The 21236-nt window shown below is 38.3% G+C and overlaps 1 protein-coding gene across 5 annotated transcripts in view; it reads right to left on the minus strand.

Moving 5' to 3' along the window:
- LOC126918485 (RNA-binding protein Musashi homolog Rbp6) overlaps positions 1-21236 on the minus strand; it is a 771768-nt gene that overhangs the window by 11399 nt on the left and 739133 nt on the right. For 3 of the 5 annotated variants that reach the window (XM_050726419.1, XM_050726417.1, XM_050726420.1), the window contains 4 exons: positions 7328-7432; positions 6185-6250; positions 1583-1860; positions 103-167 (listed from right to left, as the gene is read on the minus strand). In XM_050726419.1, the coding sequence (XP_050582376.1) occupies positions 126-167; positions 1583-1860; positions 6185-6250; positions 7328-7432 (491 nt within the window). In that variant the 3' untranslated portion in view covers positions 103-125. Of the gene's footprint in view, positions 1-102; positions 168-1582; positions 1861-6184; positions 6251-7327; positions 7433-17618; positions 17691-21236 lie in introns of all 5 variants that reach the window. The other 2 variants (XM_050726416.1, XM_050726418.1) reach the window with 2 other exon arrangements.

Below are 21236 nucleotides of genomic sequence, written 5' to 3' on the forward strand. Positions count from 1 at the left end.
CTACTTTTTTCAAATTAAGAAGATCTATTACGTATTAAATATTAGGTAACATGAAACGCCTAAATAGAAAGATTTAAAATGCAAACGAACGTGACTACGTACCTGTTATTAGGTCTTAACAAGGCTCAATGGTAGCCATTAGTGAACGCCGCTGGTATTAGAGGACCCTAAAATACGAAGAAAAAAATTTTGTCGAGATTCATATATGATGGTTTTAAGGACAGGAGCTTATTTATTTTTCTATGTTATTTAAAATGGTGCAAAAAGATCGTTTCAACTACGTGCAATTGCGATACTTGATCATGAAAGGTTGCATCGTTCGATTATAAAATTTTGTCCAAACGATGAAAAGGAGAGATAAGAATTAAAAGGGAAAAAATAAAATACAAAAACATGATATTGGCAAACTGAGAAGCTCAGCAATCGAAACCGATTTGTAATCGAAGTTACAGCAACGTAAGTTGCAAGTCCTAACAAAAGAGAAGGAAAGGAACTTGTACCGTACTCTCGAATCCCTCGACTCTTCTTTGTTTTTTCTTTTATTCAAATATCTTTTCCAAAGTACACTGAATGGATAAAAGAATTACCACAGATAAATTTAATAATTTTGTTAGAATGGGTTAGCTGCTAGAAAATTTTTTCATTTAATCCTACTCGGTCGGTACGAAAAGTTTAATTAAAATCTATTATGACCCTTTTAACGGGCAAATAAAAGGTTTTATGTGAATATCAATTATATCAGACATCTAGTTACCAGTGTACAATATACAATGGCAATTTCTTATTTCCTTCTAATGTCTGAAATTTCTTTTGTTATTTCGAATGTTATAGAATGTAATAGTAAGATATTCCTCCAAAAAGCAATATCATCGAATCTAGAATGTAAAATAAGAAATATCGTAATTTAATATAATCAGAAAATACCCGGGATCGATGAATTACTATTGGATAATATAAAAAGTAAAGTGCAATTAAATTTATCAATTATTACATTCTGAGCACTTTTTAATAATAAAAAAAAAAAAAAATCAGAAACAGTACAAATATTTCCCGATATAGAAAGATAGTAGAAACTATTATTTGTAAACAGATCAAAGGTGTCAAGTAGTATAAGTCAACCACTGACGACTATCGCAAATTCTAAAATTGACACGACGATCTAAAGTCAACTTTCTACAATTTATTTGATTATTCTCTAAGTAATGCAGTCCTCAAAGTATATTTATATATACACATATTGGATGCAGCGCAATCTAGTATTAATTAACTAGTAACACATTTCCTTTAGTTTCTCTAACAGTTTTTCATTTACCTATTAAGTTTCTTCTTGTATATCATAAAACTCTTATAAAAGTCTGCATTACTTATTGGATAGTCTACCACCTCTATCTCCCCTTTATTGTCTTCAAAATGAACTTAAAACATGAACATATTCCCAATTTCGTTGTTATAATCAATCCATATCACGCGACATCGCGAGCCTTTCAAACCTCGATTTCCAATATAATTGCGACTAAACCCAGCATGAATAATCCCACGGGGCCCTAGGTCTGCGTGAAGAAGGATAGTAGAATGGACTTACGGGACTGTAGTTGAGCGGGGCACGGGATACGGCGATCGCAGGGAACGCGGTCGTAGGGGGCTGCGGACTAGCTGCGGCCTGGACGTAGCTGGCGACTGCAGAGTCCGCGGCTGCGGCGGCTGCTGCGGCTGCGGCGCTTGAACTATACATGTCGATGGGGCCCGGTGAATTAGCCGCAGGAAATGATCGGCCCTGTGGCCCACCGTGGCCACCGGCCGCGTGCGGCGACGCCGGCGGAAATCCGGCCTGCGCTGCGGCCGCTTGGTAGTTGTTCATCACTGCAACGAATGTGCCCGTCATTTTTCAATATTCCCCAATGCGCTGCCACGGCCTCAACCGGCTAAGCAATTAGCTGTGCTGCTGGTGTGTCCTCGTCGAGCACGAAACGGTAACCAAGTGCTTCGCGAGTAAAAACATAAGGTCAAGTGAAAGAGAGTGTTTCTTGAAAGAGAGTATATGTACGTGTCTTTTTCTTCAAGAAGTCTGTTAGAAGTCTGTTCAAGGCTGGTACAACCGATGAGTAAGTAGATTGGTTGAGTAGGGATTGTTTTAAAGAAAATTGATGCGGTCAAATGAGATATCATGTGAATTAAGTGTGAAACGATTTGAAAGCAGAGTAAGTCAGCTGTTCTTGTAACTTTGATTTCTTTTGAAAAACTAACCGGATTCGTCAGTTTACTAGCTCATTTGCAGAAGATCCGCGGTGAAATGCATGTACATTTTTTTATTTTTGTTTATTGTAATGTAGTATCGAAATATTTCTGATTGATGTAGAAAGGTGAAACAACTATGCGCGGCTATGGGCATAATGTTTGTAGTATTTAGTTTGAACATATATGGAAGGAACATATTTTACACACATATAGGAAATATACGGTAAAGAAGAAATTTGTAAGATACCAAGAAGCGAAGATATGTACTTATTATATGAAATTAAACATCGAACAGATTAAATTCTTAAGTCGAACACGAAAACTCCAATTACTTTTATGATAATAATCCCAATAAACATTATACATGTTTTTGTAACAGCAAGCTAGAAAAACAAACACGTTGATTAACACATACATAAGTATTCATAAAAGCTAAATAATTCCCTTGTTCCAAAGATTTTACGCTCTTCAGATGTTAATAACGACATTACTATATTATTGCTTATATCAGTATACCTATTACCGGGAAGCTTATCGAAACTAGTATGTCTTTTTAACATCGCTAACAAACACGCCTTACAATATAAACAACAAAATCACGCAATCAACATCACGACAACTTGCGTTTCTGTACATGTGTATATCTCGCAGTATAAGGAACATCTCAATTAACAAGCGACATGTACGTATAAAAATAAATTTGTACCTTTTAGAAAAGGAGAAGAAAAAATAAAGGAAACGTTTCCATTTCCTCGTTATATCAGTGAACGAGGGCGAATTCGTAATAGACAACGAATAAAACACGTGAACACTGGTACAACACAAAACAGATACACATACAGAGAGAGAGGGAGAGAGAGAGAGAGAGAGAGAGAGAGAGAGAGAGAGAATAGTACAGAAACGTCGCCAGTTACGGAGACAAATAATCGAGATACATATAAAACGTGAAAGAAGCAAATAAGGAGATACTCAATAAGCGGATTACAAGACACCTTTGCGCGTAATGGAACAACAGAAAACCATCGGAGCTGCAGAGTACGGATACAATGTACTATACACGTCGCTAAGACAAGGAACGCAATCGCACGAGCCAGTAACAGCGACCAACGCATAAACAGATATCGTCGAGCACGTGCGATTTAGCTCTAAAGTGATTCGACTGTTCATAATGTGGCGGATTTTCTTCTCAAGAGGAACGATTTCGTTTCTGACTTGCGTTCTTTTCGCGTTTTTGCTATATCTCTCGCATTCACGTTAGTACGGTATTAGTTCAGGGCAAAATAGAACATGCTATAAAACGAAGAAAATTGAGATAAAATAAAATAAATAAAGAAACAAAAAAAAAAAAAAAATGTAGAAGACCAGCGCTCGCATTCTACGATAGGAGGAAGGATTTCACATTCCAGAATAAAGGGGATAACGAAAGTCGAGCAAACAGCAATTGATTTATAGAATAATAGCCACTCGAAAGGCAAAACGGAACTAGTACAGTGACACCAATGCACAACGATCTCGACAATACTTAATTGGCCAGAAGTACACGGGCAACGATCCGCTCGAGTATCTCGAAATAACGAGGGAAACGAAAGGAGACCACTATCACGCGTTCCGATTTCGAGGACATCGCGGTTTATTCATCAGCTGTATACGTGTTCCTCTTCGTATTAGCAGCTACCACGTCTGACAAACTAAAATATACCCCGGCATTGTATGCCCTAGGTCCAGAGGTTTCAGGGAATAAATTGCCAACTTGTCATTCACGCATCGGCTCGAAAAGCTGCGTTCCAGTCTCGAGTCTTCTGTACCAACCGGCCGAGCGAAACAACGAAAGAGATTAATGTACGCGACCAGAGAATCGCACGTATCTTTTCTCAATACCAACCACACACTCCATGGCATTCCCAATTTTCCAACACTACACTTAAAACCTAAAATCAAGACTATTTTCTCCATTCCATGGTTATCACTTCAATTACCATATACGATTGCTCACGATAGTGATTGAATATTTATCATAAAAAATTCGTATTCATATTTAGTATTCATATTGATATATAGCAAGAATAACCATCTTAAATATACATATAATTAGTGTCGAAACTGATTCCACTGAATATTTAGACTTATTATTACAATAGATAATTAAGTGTTTAAATATTTTTGTGATTTTTGCAAGTGTTTGATTAATTTCGTGAGCAACTGTATATACAAAAAATACAATGACGACCATCTCGAAGGAGAAAGAAGAAAAAAAAAGAGCAAGGGAAGATGAATCACTACGAGATTGCGCAACGTAGCTACGACACGGAGGACTAGGTATAATTCGAAGACAAAGATGACGAAGAGATTCCAGACAGAGGGTGGAAGAGGAACGCGAAGAATTCGAAACTCGCGAGGACGAAAAGAACGAGGAAAGGGGCAGAGTATGACAAACCGAAAATGCTCGATGTACAATCTAAAACCCTATTCAGCTTTTAAACTCTTGACAATGGCGACCAGTTAGAAAGTTTTCTACTGGTGGCTGGATTTGTCGATGCGGAGTGCGAGGGATGGTGGGGGTGGGTCGAGCACGATTCAAAAGTTTGATTTATTTGAGAGGAGATTGCGAATAGCACAGGAGCCGACAGGATCAGGACAGATTTTGCGATCGGTGGGAGAGAAAAGGGGGAAAGAAGGAGGAGGAATAAAAAAATAAAAGGGTTGAAGTCGGTGTATTTGCTGTCGGCATCCAGCCGTCCCACATGTGTGACATTTTTCAGAATTCCTTGCTGTCTGGGTTGCTTCGCCACCCGCTCGACCTCGCACCATTCACAAGCTAAGAAGAAAGTCCTTTCACTGGCATGGGTCGTGAAAAGTGCCCTGAACCGTGACCATTTTCGAGAAATTAGCACGGATTCTTGGTAAAGAATTCTGCAGAGAATTGCAGTAGGATTTTTTCTTGCTCGTTTAGAGAAACGACTTTCTTGGGAAACGCTGTGCACCTGATTTATTCTGTCTGATAGAACATTTCGAATGCTTAATTATTTATTGGGAGATGTTGTTATTTTGTACTGGACGTATTTCATTTAAAAATAAACAAATGAAGGATGGCTGTTCAATTTATTAGTTATGATAGTTGCTAATACTTCTTAACTTCTTAACAAATAGAAATCATCTGCAAATCGAATAATCATGCACAAGATCATCCCAGAAAACGAAAGAATCCATGACATAAAAAATCATGCATTTATACGACAACTGACTGTATATCCATATACCGATCGAAGAATCCGAGCGTGGAGTATCCTCGAACGGGGAAACGCTCAACGGAGGATAATCATATTCACGGTTCAAACTTCAGGAAGCTTAGCAAGTAGGTATGACTCACTGGTTCGAGCTTGTTCACTAATCAAAGTATACGAAGAAGTCGAAGCAGCTTCGTAATTTGCCATTAAGACGTAATGCAAAGCTTGTTTCTGTTAAAGCTCGAGAATCGAATCACGAAAGAGAATTGAATTACACGAGTTCCAAGCCTCGTTGTAAGCTGCGTCGTAATACCGGATTCCGTCTAGCTATATCGTAACGTCTCGATCTAACAATCACGAAGACCTCGTGCTAAGAAGCAGAGCTGATATCGTTGTTATTCTCTTCCTTCCTTTCTCTTGCTCTTTCTTTCTCTCTCTCTCTCTCTCCCCCTTCCTCCCTCTTTCTCTCTTCTACCATTACTGCCTTTCGTTATATCGCGTGACTCGATAATGAAAACTATCAAGAATCGGAAATCGTGCGCCGTTCCCAGCGAACCTATTGTCCGTGCATTTTGATATATATAATATATAATACATATTATATCTGCATATAGTATATGATGCGCATATAAATATAAACCTCGAGACTCTTTAACGATGCGAGACAAATTAAGAAAGCGGTAGTAGGATCGAAGCCGAAAAGAATGGTAAACTTTGAGACGTACCAGAAAGAGCTTGCGTGAGCAAGGGCGTGTTGTTGTTGGGGGTGAGCTGCCCGTTGGTAAGATCCACTGAAACATAAAACTCTGATCACAACTGTTCCGTACATCAAGACTATACGCGATATCGTACGCTCTCGCTACTCTCGTTTACTGCCACTCGGCAGAGAGTAAGAGAAGGATATGTAATACTGTCTGTAGCTGATTAAAGAAGAGAGAGTTTAAAAAAAAAAAGAAAAAAAAGAAAAGATGAAAGAAGAAGTAGAGAGACATCTGTGTGACGCCAAAGTGACGGTCGAAAGAAAGACAGAAACGTGATTTTTCCGTGTGTGTTGCTTTGTCGTTGATCTTCTCTGTACGTTGTGCGACGATCGGGCGAGCACGTTTTCCTCTTGCGTCGTGACACTTTCGCGATCCCCGGATTAAACGTTCTCTCCTTTCTTTCGTTCTTTAGCCTTGCTACAGACCTTTGCTACTCTGGTCCAACTGGAACCCGAGTCAACGTTCACTATGCTCGCAAACTCGTCGTTAATCTCGTTATTTTGGACGAATCACAACAATTACGTTTGAACACATAAAGCGTGGTCAAATCATCGTCCACTATAAACCATGTATTTAGGCATCCTTTTCCCTTTCATCCGTGCTGCGTTACGCGATATTTACCTGGGAATATTCCACGTGCTCGCAATCGTACGAGTAACCGAATATCGCACTCTCACGTTCGAAGATTCGTAAAATATTTGCCGCGTGATAATAGAACCTACGGCTATCAATTGTCGCACGGGTTACGACAGCAACCCCGTCTCGTCGATTGGACGCATCTCACCGCGCTGTTATTTCTTGCTTACGGGACCGACGAAGGCAGAAATGTATGAATCGCGATCGATGACGTGAACAGAAACGCTCCAGCCTCCAAAAACGTTTAGTGACTGGAAATGTGGAACTATCAACGAAACGTTTGCGTTTCATGGCGCCGATAAACCGTAATGATAATGATCGATATTTTGCGAGAACGTGAAAAAAAAAGAAGCGGTTGAAAGGAGAGACAGATGTACAAAGAGAAATAGAGGCGCGAAGACAAACGGACAGACAGAGAGGGGAAAAAGGCGTGCTTTTTTCCACAGTCCAAAGTGAATGTCGACTTCATACATTTCTTCCGGAGTGCAGTCCGTTGGACGTGTTGCATCGGTGTCTCCGTATATGCGCGGCTTGCGTTCTCGCTTCCGGTTCCGTGGTAGAACACTGCCGGCACTCCTGACATTAATAAAGAACAAGAAGAAAGCTGAGAATGTAGGCAAAAAAAACAAAAAAACGGGGACGAATAAATAAAAATAATCTTGGTAAAAAATTTGCTGCTGAGATTGTACGAGATAAAAGAGAGAAAAATACCGTTGGCATGGTGAGTTTATTTAGCTGCTTTTTTTTAGCGAAACAGCGACAACGTGACGATTTAGTTATACGTGGTTTATGTAAGAAGAAAATCAAAAAGTATGAGTCTTCATCTTTATGAAACGTTAATAAAATTGATTGATTTGGTTGTCTAAAAAAGTGATTATTGAAAATAGAGTTAAACGTAGTCTGAATATAAACTGGATATTTAATTCTAATACTTTTAATAGTGCGAGAAATTTTAGAAAATATTAGAAAAATTACTTCTGAGTTAAGAATATATTTCTAATTATTTAGTCGTGATATTTGCTATGACACAAATCGTTGTAATGCTATTATTTCTGCTACGAACGATAATTCCTAATTATGTAATCTCATACTTTAAAACTTAGACCAATAACGTTAAAATCAACCCATCCAGGAATTTTTCAATGTATTGTACTAATCTGAAATTTATTCTATGAGCCGAAATAATTCAATCTAAAAGAGAATAATTATAAAATCCAAGACCCAAAATCAGTAATTATCTTTAACAAAAATCAATGACCAAAATAAAACCGTGTATTGACAAATACTGCAAATGCGTCATTCGCAGTGGATTCATATCGGTCTCATGGAATACACATCGCGAACAATTGCGATAACCTTCGCGCATTAATTACTCCGACGCGTTCGATAACGTGGAACTCGTTTCGGCAGACGAAAGAAGTCAAGAAAAGCGAATGAAAAAAAAAAAAAAAATAATAAAGAAAGAATTTTCATTGCAAGAAAGACCGACAGAAAAATTGGAGATCCTTTATAACCGGCTAAACAAACATCGACGCGTTTTGTGCTAGCGATGAATGCGGACGTTCTGACGTCACACTCTCCGCTATTTTTTCCACGAGCTCGCTTTTCTACGAAATAAATACGGCGCCTACGCGCGAGCATTACGCTGCCCCTGGCATTTACCATTCGGAATCAAAGAAAAAAAAGGAGGTAGATGAAAAAAATATCACACAAAGAACCACGAGTAAATGATTTAAAGTTGGTAAAACGGTCCGCAAAGGTGGACTCGTCGCGAAGCGTATCGTATGGTAAGAGCAGCGTGGAAAGCAGAAAAAAATGAACGAAACGCAGAGAAAAGACGGCCCATCAAAAATAGGAATACACCCACGCGAATTGTAGCCACGTTTGAATTTATATTCGAGGAACTGTTAGTGGTGTTGGTTGATTCGAAATTTGTGTGGATTTTAGGAAATCCGAGGGGTGAATTGTCATCGATATTGGGTAAACAGGATGAAAAATAAATCAGGATGATACCAGAGTGTTTTGGACAAGTGGGTTGGGTTGTAGCTTCGAAAAGGGCGGAAATGAAAGAAAATGTCCGATCTGTCAACAGTATGTATTTATGTGCGCGCGTATGGTTCAAATATTCTCCTTTCTGAATTGAATTATCTATATATTCTTTGGTATAGCGATTGACATTGTTTCCCTTTCAATAATATTTAATATAAAAATTTAAAAATATGAACTTTTAGAAACTGATGATTTAACAGAAATTTAGTAGATAAAAATGTAAGAAATCGATCCGTATCGCAAAGTACACATTACTTTTTTATTTATTGCAAAGAAAAATTATATCGATTAATTAATTCAATATGAAATCGCTTATTTGCTGCTATACGCATGCATAATTGCACGAGATTGGCGTGCAAATTACGACACATTTATTTTCTTTTATCTCTAATCGTTTTAAAGCTACAACCCAATCTACTTTCCCGAGCCACTGTGTACATGGAAAGTTATTTAGAGATAAGCATCGATGCTATAGAATAAACATAAGAAGAGATCGACGATAGTAGCTGAAAGTTTCTACATAACACAAAACATTACGATATGTCGCAAAAGCTAGCGCCAGGTTAATTGGGTTAGTGGCTCCGAGTATAGATATGTACTTAAATGGTTAACCAGTTTACGAGAAAATGAAACATTACGAGCCTCATGAGGATCGAAGGAGACGCGTCGCAAACAGATTTCCCATTATAATTAAACGGATTTAATAAATGTCTAAATACCTACGGAACTTTAATTCTTGCAAAAATTTTGAAAATAAAGTAAGTCGAATAAAATTAATGAATACCGAATTCAACGAACGCTACGAGAAAATGATAGGAGAATATGCGAAAAACATTGTTCGAACGGTACGTTAACGCGGAAGGAAAAAATCAGCTTCGGACAGCGTGAAAACAAAGTTTTCCCAGAGTGTGGAATCTCGTTTCAGGAACGGTAACCGGCAGGACTGATAACGCGATAGCGTAAGGGGGTGAACGGACCATAAATCGCGGATCGACGTGATTTGTATGGGGTATCACGCCGCTTAATGGTGTGGCTTGTCTCTATCGGGCACGGTCGAACTCTGGCCGGAAGTTTCGATCCACTGCCAGGTTACAGAGGAATATTCGCCACGTGTCTCTATCGCGTGACAATTTACATGACTTCGTATCTTTTTCTCACCCCGCAATTCTTGGCTATAAATGGGAATGATATGACCAGAGAACTACGTGGTTCGCGTTTGTCACTAGATTACTCGAGGATGACTCCGAAGAAACCGCCAAATACGAACAATATTTCATCATTGGTAACACACGAAAAGAGGTAAGCTCCATGGATACGATCCAGGGAAAGCTCTCGCGATCCGATTAAGTAATATGGATTAAAAAACTGCGTACGATGCGGAGGAATACGTGATGCACTCTTGATTGTAGAACCGTGATTGTAGTACGAAATACGTAAATCTATAGCGAATGTGAGATTGAGATTATTGGTGCATAAGAAGATTATTGTTACACGTAGCTTTTTGTAAAATTTAAATGTTTTATCACATTTTCAATTAGGAATAGATTGCTTTAATAGATTATTTTAGCTTTGACGTTAATACGTAAATTTTTAATCTGCGTTCGTAGTATCTTTTTGCCTGCTTAATTATTGATTTTGTATTCGTTTCATTCTTTTTGAAATTTTCTGACTTCGATCAAATTAATTACTTTTTTAAGAAGAAACCAATTATTCATCTGTTAAATAAGACCCAAACCATAGACGGAATAATTACATATTAAACAAAAGCTAAAAACGTTAATAGAAGTTAAATAATAGTTCACTCATTTGCAATTCTCTAGTACAAGGCACTAAGGAATTTAGTCTCAATCATACAATCAATAACATATACGTTTCTCCGCAATAAGAGCACATCGAACCTGATCCAACCGCTCGAACAATGGAGGTTGCTGGAACTTTGAGGGAGCGTAGCGTAAGAAAAGTGAAGACACGCGAGAAGTAAAGGATAAAAATCGGAGTGCTGTAAGAGCCTGGTGACAAATGAACCGGGAAACTTCGCCCGCAGACGTTTATCGAACGTTTCATAGAAAGAAGGGGGCCATGTACCGAGATAGCTGGTTCGGAGATTCTGCAATTTACGAAAGAAAAAGAAAGGAAACAGAGAGAGGGAGAGAGAGGGTGTCGGTAGCGCCCAGGGTATCTCGTATCCAAAAATGTTTGTGCACGCAAAGGGAAAATCAAGTGCAGAATACACGCGGTAGCATCTAGAACCGAACTTCTTAACGCTCATGTGATTCGATCGTTTTCATCGAAACGGCAAACGCATAAAGATCTAGGCCAAGAGTTCATCTATTTCAAGTGTATCTCCAGCTGACGTAGATACGATCGAGAGTCTGTATAACGGGAGGGAAACGGTCTGCATCGCGAAATCCACTCGTGGGGTATGAAATATCGGCCAGCAAGGAGACTGTGACGTCTTGATAGGAGAATGATTTTGATCAGGTAAACACAGGCCAGTACAGATCGGATAATTTTTCAATTCGTTTAACGCTGACTCAAACAGCTCCAGAAATGGACTCGTGACTTCTGTTGCTGTTACTTTGAAATCCATGCTTCGAATAGGACGAAATTTACGCGAACGAAGGAACGGAGGAACTTCGAGAATAATTGAAACTATAATTTTTCGACCGTTCGAGTTTTCTCTGGTTTTAAAATAATAAGAAATTTAATTGGAAAGCGAAATTGGCGAATGTTTTGGACACAATGGATGAGAATGAACATAGGATTCGTGAATACCTTCTTAAACTGAAAAGTGCAAATAAAACGAGCTATCTGGTTGGCTAGATATTCAGAGAAAACTAAACTGTTTCCGTCGATCGATACGATGCCCGGCGATTCTTAGAGTGGGCAATAAAATGCACGTGTCTCTCCGGCAGAATATTTCTATACATCCTTATGTATATATCGCGGGCATAGATAACGTTAGCGCAAGTACCGATTTGTTTTTCTCGGACAGGAGTGGGTGACGGCAAATATATATCTCACGCTGCTGATAAAATACATCTTCTTGAAATATCGGTGAAAGTTAAGGATAGCGTCGTAATGCAAGCGGAGGAAACATAAATATGACGGTTCACGAAGCGGCGAGAGGAGAAAAAGACGGTATACGATTAAATTTCAACAATTTAAAACGATTAAAAATAATTTAAAATCGTAACGCATTTTTGTATTGTCAAGTTATTTAAATTTGATGTGAGAAATTGTTTTGTGACGACGAATTTTGAGCGAAGAAAAAAGACAAAAAATCACGTACCATTATTAATACATGATTTAAAGCATTCACTGATCGTGACTCGATCATTCGTGCAGCGAAAAGGCACCCTCGTTATCCTGAAATATGTTCAAGCGTACAGCCTCGACGAAGCAACACACTGGACGAATCACGCGCTCGATCAACAATGACGACGATGGTTAATAAGTTGATTAACAGCAGGCTGTTAGTTGGTCATGTCCTCGTACAGCGACGAGAACGCGAAGCATCAACAAAGGGAACAATTTTAACATGGTCCAATCTGCACATCCTAAACTACACACACGTATTCAACGAACGAATACACCGATAATAATCGTAAACCTTCGAAACAGTATGGATAGGCATAAAAATAGTGGTGAAAAAGTATATGTAATAAATCGAGTATCTTCAACGTCGAAACTCTCTAAGTAACTACGTACGCGTTCAAAAACTGTGGTCTCACTCGGCTAAATATTAACTAAAATAATTAGCGTTCTAATACACTAGTTAATTAAACTCCAACGGTATAAAAAACATTAACAACGATTCGAGGTAACAGGTATTCAAGTTACTAAACGTATCCAAAAAAATACTATTCGCAGATACAGCGGGTTGGTGAGTACAATAGAAAAGGATAATAATATAGTATAATACGTATTAAAAAGATACGGACAGTTAAAAATCTGCGGATATACACACGACACACAAAAGAAAGATATCACTCTCATACTATCTACACACTAATCTACTGTTCTATCAAAGTTATTCTATAAACTATGGATCGACGATTTCGAGGCTGTGGTCGGAATCTTTTGTCTTTTAACCTTTGACGTCCGCCACGACCTCCAAGCTCGCCTTTCTTCATTACTACTGTGTCTATAACCATTTAATCAAACTGAGACGACACTTAAAAGTTCTCTTTCAATGGATAAAGATACTGTTTACGGTCAGCCGACGTGTTCTATTTTATGTCGAAATTCCGACTAATATAGCCTAAACACCGCTAAGGCTGCCAACTATCCTTGTTCCGTGTTAAACTCGCATATGTCTTGTCGCAACTCGGACAAGCTCGATTGAGGTTAATTTAGCGAACGATAATTAATTTTGTTAAAAATGGTACGCTTAGTTGGCAACCTTATACACTAACTAGTTCAATTACTGTAAACGTTAAATTACAAAAGTCAAGTTGACAACGAATCTCTTTTACTACTGACTGCTTCTAACCAGAGGCTATTTATATCCGTTCAGCTCGATTTGTCTAAGTTGTCTACGTATTCGTACTACCACGGGACGATATTTCATTTTGATACAACGAATTCACGATATATGTATTCCAATGATCTATTTCTTTGCCATACATCAAAGCGTAGAAATCATAAATTGACAAACATTAGCGGCTGATCGCCCCGTCGTGGTCACACTAAATTAATACTATGAATAATGTATAATAATAATAATAATAATAATAATAATAATAATAATAATAATAATAATAATAATAATAATAATAATAAAAGATCACTGTATATACGACGACGTTTCTAAGAGACAGTAGGTTTAGGTAGATGGTAGATTACTCGCCCCTAGGTGACTGCATCTTCGAGGTAGTCTTCGTCATCGATCTCGGCAACAGTCCTGTCCCAGACGTCTGCCTTCCTCTTTTGAGATTATTCGACTCGAAATTTAGCCGTATTTCACGCGATAACAAAATGTGACCCATAGCCGGTGCAACGGCGACGAACAGAGCGAATTCTCGCGATAAATTCTGTCGCGTGTATCGTGTCATGGAAGCTGATATTCCATAGCGTTTCCACAGGAGCGCGAGAACAATAACTTCGTATCCGGCGAACAAAAGAATGTTGGACGCGAGATACAAACGATCGTTTATGAAGAAACAAAAAGAAGATACGAACGTATATTGTGGTTGCAAGTAAGAGAAATTCCAAACGCAACGATTCGGGCCCGGAAGGAAACGGAGGTCTTCATCGACTGTTGGCACTTTCGTTTGGCTATGGGTCGCGCGACCAAGGGAAAGCTTTTGTTCTTTCAATCGTCGACTGTTCTCAGTTTTCACTAGAACTACAGACATTGAGCTTCAAATGCATGCATCCTTTTGACTGGAAAGAACGTTAGTCGCAAAATGTACGCGAACGAGGAAGTCCAGGATGTGAGAGTATAATTCAGAGTAGGCCACACCTTCTTATTCACGAATGGGAATCCTTTCCTTGATGGATTTTACAATCGTTTCGGGAAGGATTCGAAAGGCTTTCCTCTTCCATGCTACATATATATACGTATTGTACACACAAAATTTCTCGCGATTACGTTCCCGTTACGAAGAGTGAAAGAAGGGAAAAAACCAGAAGAACAAGTCTAAAGACGTTAGGCTAAGTTCTAGTGAAAACTAATGCAGCAGTTTAGGCTTCTTTACTCATTACGAATAATAAAATTGGAAATCTTGGAAAGTAACTATGTACTATGAGCTAGGCAATCATCCAACACCAGTACAAGATACGGGATTTAAATATATATATATATATATATAAGTATAATATAATTATGTATATGTGTATACATTAGTCAAATTTTGTTGTTACCATTACTTCTGGGCTATTCTAGATACTATAAAGAAGAGAATATCACATGTAGAAAAATAGAATATAGGAAGAGTGGAGATATTTTACGCTATCTTTCTTACGTAGAAAGCAATCATCTCTTCAGAATACTTCATACAACAACGTATAGTCGCGTTTTCGTTATAATTCTAATCTCTATATCGTTACTCGACTCGAACTTCGAGATTTTCATCACACCTGCGTCCGCGTTCCATTCGCGAAACGATGTGCGACGATAAATACGAAAAGCAATCAACACACGAAACTACGTGACTAGAATAAAAGAAAGAAAGGACGACCGTAAACAATTCGTATTCCGTTACGCGGGACCAACTTCATTTTATAATATAATATAGACATTATAATTTATCCCGACTGGAAAGTATCGAAGAAGCTGAAGCGGTGTGACGGGTTACAGGATGCGCAGGGTTATCCGTGGAAAGAAAGTCAAGCCAGAGTATAAAGTTTTTAGAAATCCTGTATCGATTCGAGTAAACAGAAGTCGTTTGGAGAAACAGAAATGCATTACGAACAATGGGGACAAGGAGAAGAGGGCGGTAAGCGAAGAAGGGAAACGGAGATTGAAAAGAGTCGACGAAAAGTAATTCCAAACTTTCGTCGCGAAATCGATCGCCACGGCGGCTACCCTTAAGTCGCTTCTTCGATACTCAGATCGGTTCGAGGAGCGTTCCACTCCCATCTGAAATACTAATTATAGCGATGATTAAAAGGCAACGTAACGAGATAATGACGGGAATTAAAAGGCAACGAATTACGCGATGAGTTAGGTCCCGATCGAGCGGTAAATCAATTTTTACCGCTTTTTATTCTTTCCCGACCGTTTACGTTCGAACTGATCGATAGTGTCGCGGAAATTGTTGAAATTCTCGGTGATTAACTGCATCGACACTTTTATTCATTGCGTGTGTTCAATTTCCATTCCATTACGTCGTACGTAGAGCACATTCGAAATTCCATTACGTTCTTTTTTATTTTCATCACCTTTAATCAATGATCGTTTGAACAAATCCAACGGGCCCTGGCTCGAAAAACAGTCGATGAACTTTTCAGCGAATTAAATTCCGTCCGCGCGTGAAATATGTGTTTTTCCTTCGGTGCATTGCGAGAGAGGAAAAAACTATAGAGGGGAGGAATGGCGAACAGATCGAATCGAGAAGATGCTTTCGGTCAATGTCGATACCGTCCTGTTCTAATAGGTTTGATATTAATATTCCGGGAACGCGACGAGGATATACGGGTACGCGTTCCTCGAGCTTTTTCCCGCGGAAATCAACGAACCCGACCGTTTCGCGGGTATAATCCAATTATATTAAAAAATTTCAAACGAGCCGGCGCTTCCTTTCTACGTTTTTCCTTGCTCTCTACATTCCGAATATTTCTGAACCGACAAAATGGCCGGGTGTCCGTGATTTCCTGTTCGATTCCCGTCAAAGAACGATCGAATGAAATAAGGATATTTCCTCGTCTCGTTGCGATTCATGATTAAAACGGAAATGTTATTTTTACTTAAATTCGCAGATACGTTCGCGACATCTTTCTAATAAGCCGGATTGTCGACTTCGGTGATGAAATGGTTACAGGCGGAACAACGAACAAACGGATGCACAAACTATAATAACAAAATACGACGTTCTGTCTCCTAAGCATTCCATAAGAATATACATAATATGTTTATATAATATATAAATGTATATAACAGTATGTGTACCAAAAATCCTACCAATCCAATATAATAGAACACTATCGTTAAACAATGCTCGAACTATGGGTACCTAAGACAACTAATTGGCAACAACGACTCGTATCCAATTAATTAAGAACAAGTAACGTGGTCCGTGTAAAGAGTTGATATGTTTAATGGATAATCAGTTCGTGTGTGGTATGTGATCGTGTGCGGTTTTGGGACAGTGAACGTTTGTTTGAATTTATGGTTCGGCGACGTAGTAAATGATTTCGATAGATTTCTAAGTGGCGAGTGCGATTTAGTATAAAACACGAGCGTGCACATTTCCGTTGGCCGACTGTTAAATTAAATCACTAGTTTCGAATGAGTTCACGAGCTGCATAGAACGGTTTGAAATTGCTTGAAATTGACGTAGAATATTGAAGGAAAATAATACGAAGATTCGATGATACTTTAATTCGCTATTTTATGCGGTGGAGGAAGCCATAATTTACTTCATCTTTCTAAAGGAGGTACTCAGACGTGTCTTATTTAGCGGATTTTCTACGGATATTGGAACAAAATTCAAGCTCCGCATACGCGCATTAATTATCAAACAAAGGCACGTTTGACAATTCTCATTTTTCGCAATGTGATTTTCATACAAATCATTTTCATACAAATAACATCGTTTTAATTTCAGCCGACTAATTATCTCCGTTTTTCGACGATCAACCGACTCCCATTGTATTTTAATAACTACCGCTATCGACCGAACAACAATGCCGTTATCGCGGATTTACTAACATACTCTAAGAGAAAAAAAGAGAAAAGGACTTTAATTACAAGAATGAGATGTATTGTTTATCAAAATATTACAGAATGGAGTATGCTAAGCACTAAAGATTATCGTTTAAACCGGGTTCGAATCGATAACTATAACAGACCAATTCACGATGCGATACCACATGGAGATGTTTTGCGATGTGAAGGTGTACAGGTGAAGGTGTTAGTGTGTGTATCTGTGTTTGCATACGTGGAATTTGGGTACGTACTACGTACTACGGATTACGGTTACCGTGAACACGAGCGAGAACACGAGAACTTGGTGGAACAATCTGGCACTTTGGGGTTGAAGCTTACCGGTGCAACCCCCGCTGGGGCTCACGGACACTCGGCCCACCCTTGGCCCCACTGCGCGGTACACGACCGCTCCTACCCAACAACAGACATCACCGATCTTACATTATGCACACTTTTCCCCGAGATATCGCGATTATAAAACTTTATTATGTATCGTGTTATGGTTATACGTATGTACACTGAGTTTGTGAGAATTACTGTTTCGTTGCTGGATGAAGCTCCATAGAAGAATTATATTATTTATTATATAAGGATAAGCTGAGCTTGTATAATTTAACTAGTTTCACACTCTGTATGTAATTTACGCGTGAAAAAAATATTACTGAATTTTTATTTTTTAAGGGTTCCTAGAGAAACTGGTATATGTAATTAATGACATGGAAATCGTATTATTAAAGTTTCTTTTAATTGATAGGGTACGAATTGCGTAACAGTCGATATCATTACGTTGACGAGACGCTTAATCCAGCATCGTAAGTTTCGAGTACCTCCTAGAAAATGCAAGTCAAAGTTGCTCTCTGCCTCCAACTCGGCTCGTAATATCAGAACTGCACTCGTTCGAAAATACACAATTGCACGAGTATGCTTTTTCCCAAGTTTAATCCCGGGATGTTGAATATTGAATGCTGAATTATTTTACGAAACAAGTGTATCGATTATGTTAGATGTTATCTAGCTCATAGTAGTTCGAACTGAGAAACATTACCTCGTATTAGAAGAAAGATGTTCAGTTTTTCTCTATTCTTTTTTGTTTGTTTGAAACATTCATGTCCAATGCATTTGTTCCATATCTCTAGATCTTTTTCTTCTAATACGAGATGCGATGGATGTTCTGTTTTTCCTTTCAATATCATCCGTTTTGCGTGGTAGATTTTATTTATTACAGACATTCATTATTTATAATCCTTAATCATTATAATAATAGAGCTTCAGCGAATTATTACATTGTGTCGTTAATATGTACGCACGTGTAAATAAACTTGTTCTCTCATTTTGATTCAGAGCGATATCTCTGATAGATATTAGGTGTTACGTTTCTTTTCATCTTATTGTTTTTTTTTTTTTTATATATTTTGTTTCTTACGTTTTTTTGTTCATTTTACCGAGTACCCATTGAAATGTTTACAAAACTCTCGTGACTGCAGATTTCCACTTATCAATTTGTTTTCTCGTCTTATCGTTGGCGGTTTTTAATAAATTGCCCGAACCTCGCTGGATGGTCTCGGAAATTCGGTTATTCCTTTACAAGCATCGTTTGCAAGGCGCATCGTCGTTAGAGCATAAAGTTTCAAAGAAGAAGCGTTTCGTTTTATCTTTTTTTTTTTCCCTTTAAATTTACATCAAGAAAGATATATATACGCGTATGTATAATATACAATTCTCATCGGCCAATGAGTCGAACGTCATCTGTAAGCATGGGTAAGAAAACTTGAAGTGACTTCCTGAGATAATTTCCGTTTAAACAACACGTGCATCAGAGCGGCAATGATAAAAAATAAACTTTAAAAAAACGCAATATCCTTTCGTAATAATAAAAATGCATACGTTCGAGTCCGAGATTAATAATAAAGTTCGTTAAAGTTAGTCCATAACGATCATTAAAATATATTTTATGTACATTTGAAAAATGTAAACGACGTAAATATTATCCGATCGACGATCGAAAAGATTTATATGTCGAGAGAGTAAATTAGTATAAAATTTTCATCTCCTTCCTATATGACACTCAGATCTTCGTATTATCGAAATCTCCGCGTTCAGACAATGATTCGACGTCATAGAAAGATTAAGGGGGCAAAAATCGAAAAAACCGACTGCACAAAACGCCTTATTTCGATCGTTAATATTTAGCGATTATCCATATTTAAACATTTCAATATCATCATCATCATCATCATGGACGGTATAATGTTTTGAACGTTTCCCCAATTTTCTAACTTATTACGAGTGACGAGAACGACGCGTGTCTTCAAGTATTCTTACGGATGCTGGTGCCTTTTAGCACTTCGCTTACTCGTCGTCGACGCAAATAATTCGGTGAGGGTGCAAAAGGCGGTCGATCGATCGGATTCCGGATCGGGCAACGTATTATAGAAACCCACGCGCGATCACAGCGATATAACAACAATTCTTACGAATAGCAACAATCGGACCATAGCTCGATAACGTTAACCGCGTCAAGTTTTTTTTTTTTATATCGACGTATACATGTCGCGGAAATTTAACTAACAATTTTTTTAAAATCTTTCTCTTTCTTCGTTTCAGGTGATAAACGATAAACGAGAAAAATCCATCGAAAATATGAACAAAAGTAAGTAATGTAGAATCGAAATTTTTCGTATAATAATCGCAATGACAAACAATTTTATTTATTTCTTCTTTCGTGTTTCTTATTTCTTTCTTTCTCTTTCTTTTCTCCTTTTTTCTTTTTTTCTTTTTTTTTTTTTTTGTTACAGAGGACGGTGATGTTAACGCGAGCGAACTATAGCCACGCATAAAAGTATCAATAATATTGTTTAAGCATCGTGTCGTTAACATATATATAAGCTCAGGACAGATGTATCTTCTCTTTGGCATCAGCTTAATTAACGCCAGCGACTGAATTGTCTCTCTCGTCGGTTTCTCGCAAAATCCTCAATGTCCACTAGTTTTCTTTCTTTCTTTCCAATCATTCCGTATACTTTTTATTCCCATCTCTTCTTCCGATGCTTTCTTGTACGGGTTCATGTCGCTGGCTCTATTAAGAAACTATAAATTCATGCAAGCGAGCGTTTTAAAACCTGATTTGCTTTCCTCGTAATTCCTCGCTTCCTCTTAATACTGTATTAAAGGTACGAGAGACCAAGGACGGACAGCTCGGTCCTCGTCATCTTTTGCTTTTCGTGCACGCAAACTCCTATACATCGTGTATGCACGCGATTCACGCCGTGAATGTCGGTATCGTGGCTCGCAATCCTTCGCAGGATCGTTCGATCTTAGTCTTTTATCCCAGCTTTTTCTTACGTTATCTTTTTTTCTCTTGTTCTCTTACTCGTTTTTTCATTCATTAACGACGACTCGAAAAAAAAGACACAATAGAATCGAAATCACGAATCACAGCTTTCGTGGAACGTATACTACGTTGCACAACGGGAGATGGGTCGGATTCAGGGATAAAATATCGTTAAGGGACGTCGAAACTGGACGATCGAGAAAGCAAGGGCTCGAGAAAGGATTCGCGGCAACGCGTTGTAGAATGAATGTTCCTCGTTGAGTCTTTCGTCGTAATTAATTACCATCGTTAATCCGGATCACCGGCTGTGAATTGTATATACATCGCAAACAGGTCACGGGAGACAGGAGTCGATGCGTGCTATTTTGTTGACATTAATGGGATATCAATAGTCCTATTAAGGGATTGGTTGGGTCACGATTGTTTTCGAAATCAGTCGCCGAAGGCTATACGTATAATTAGTCGAAAAGCGCGACAATAGATGCTACGTAAGTATTAAACTGCTTTATTTATCGGATTAATTAAAATTAAACTGCAATTACTGACATGCGTGTTTTATAATTGTTGGCTAAAAAACTGTTCGTGTTTGTTTGCGCGATGTCTCTCTTGTTTAACCATTTGAAGAA

The sequence above is a fragment of the Bombus affinis genome, chromosome 7 (genome assembly GCF_024516045.1).
Source record: "Bombus affinis isolate iyBomAffi1 chromosome 7, iyBomAffi1.2, whole genome shotgun sequence".
Classification (NCBI taxonomy): domain Eukaryota; kingdom Metazoa; phylum Arthropoda; class Insecta; order Hymenoptera; family Apidae; genus Bombus; species Bombus affinis.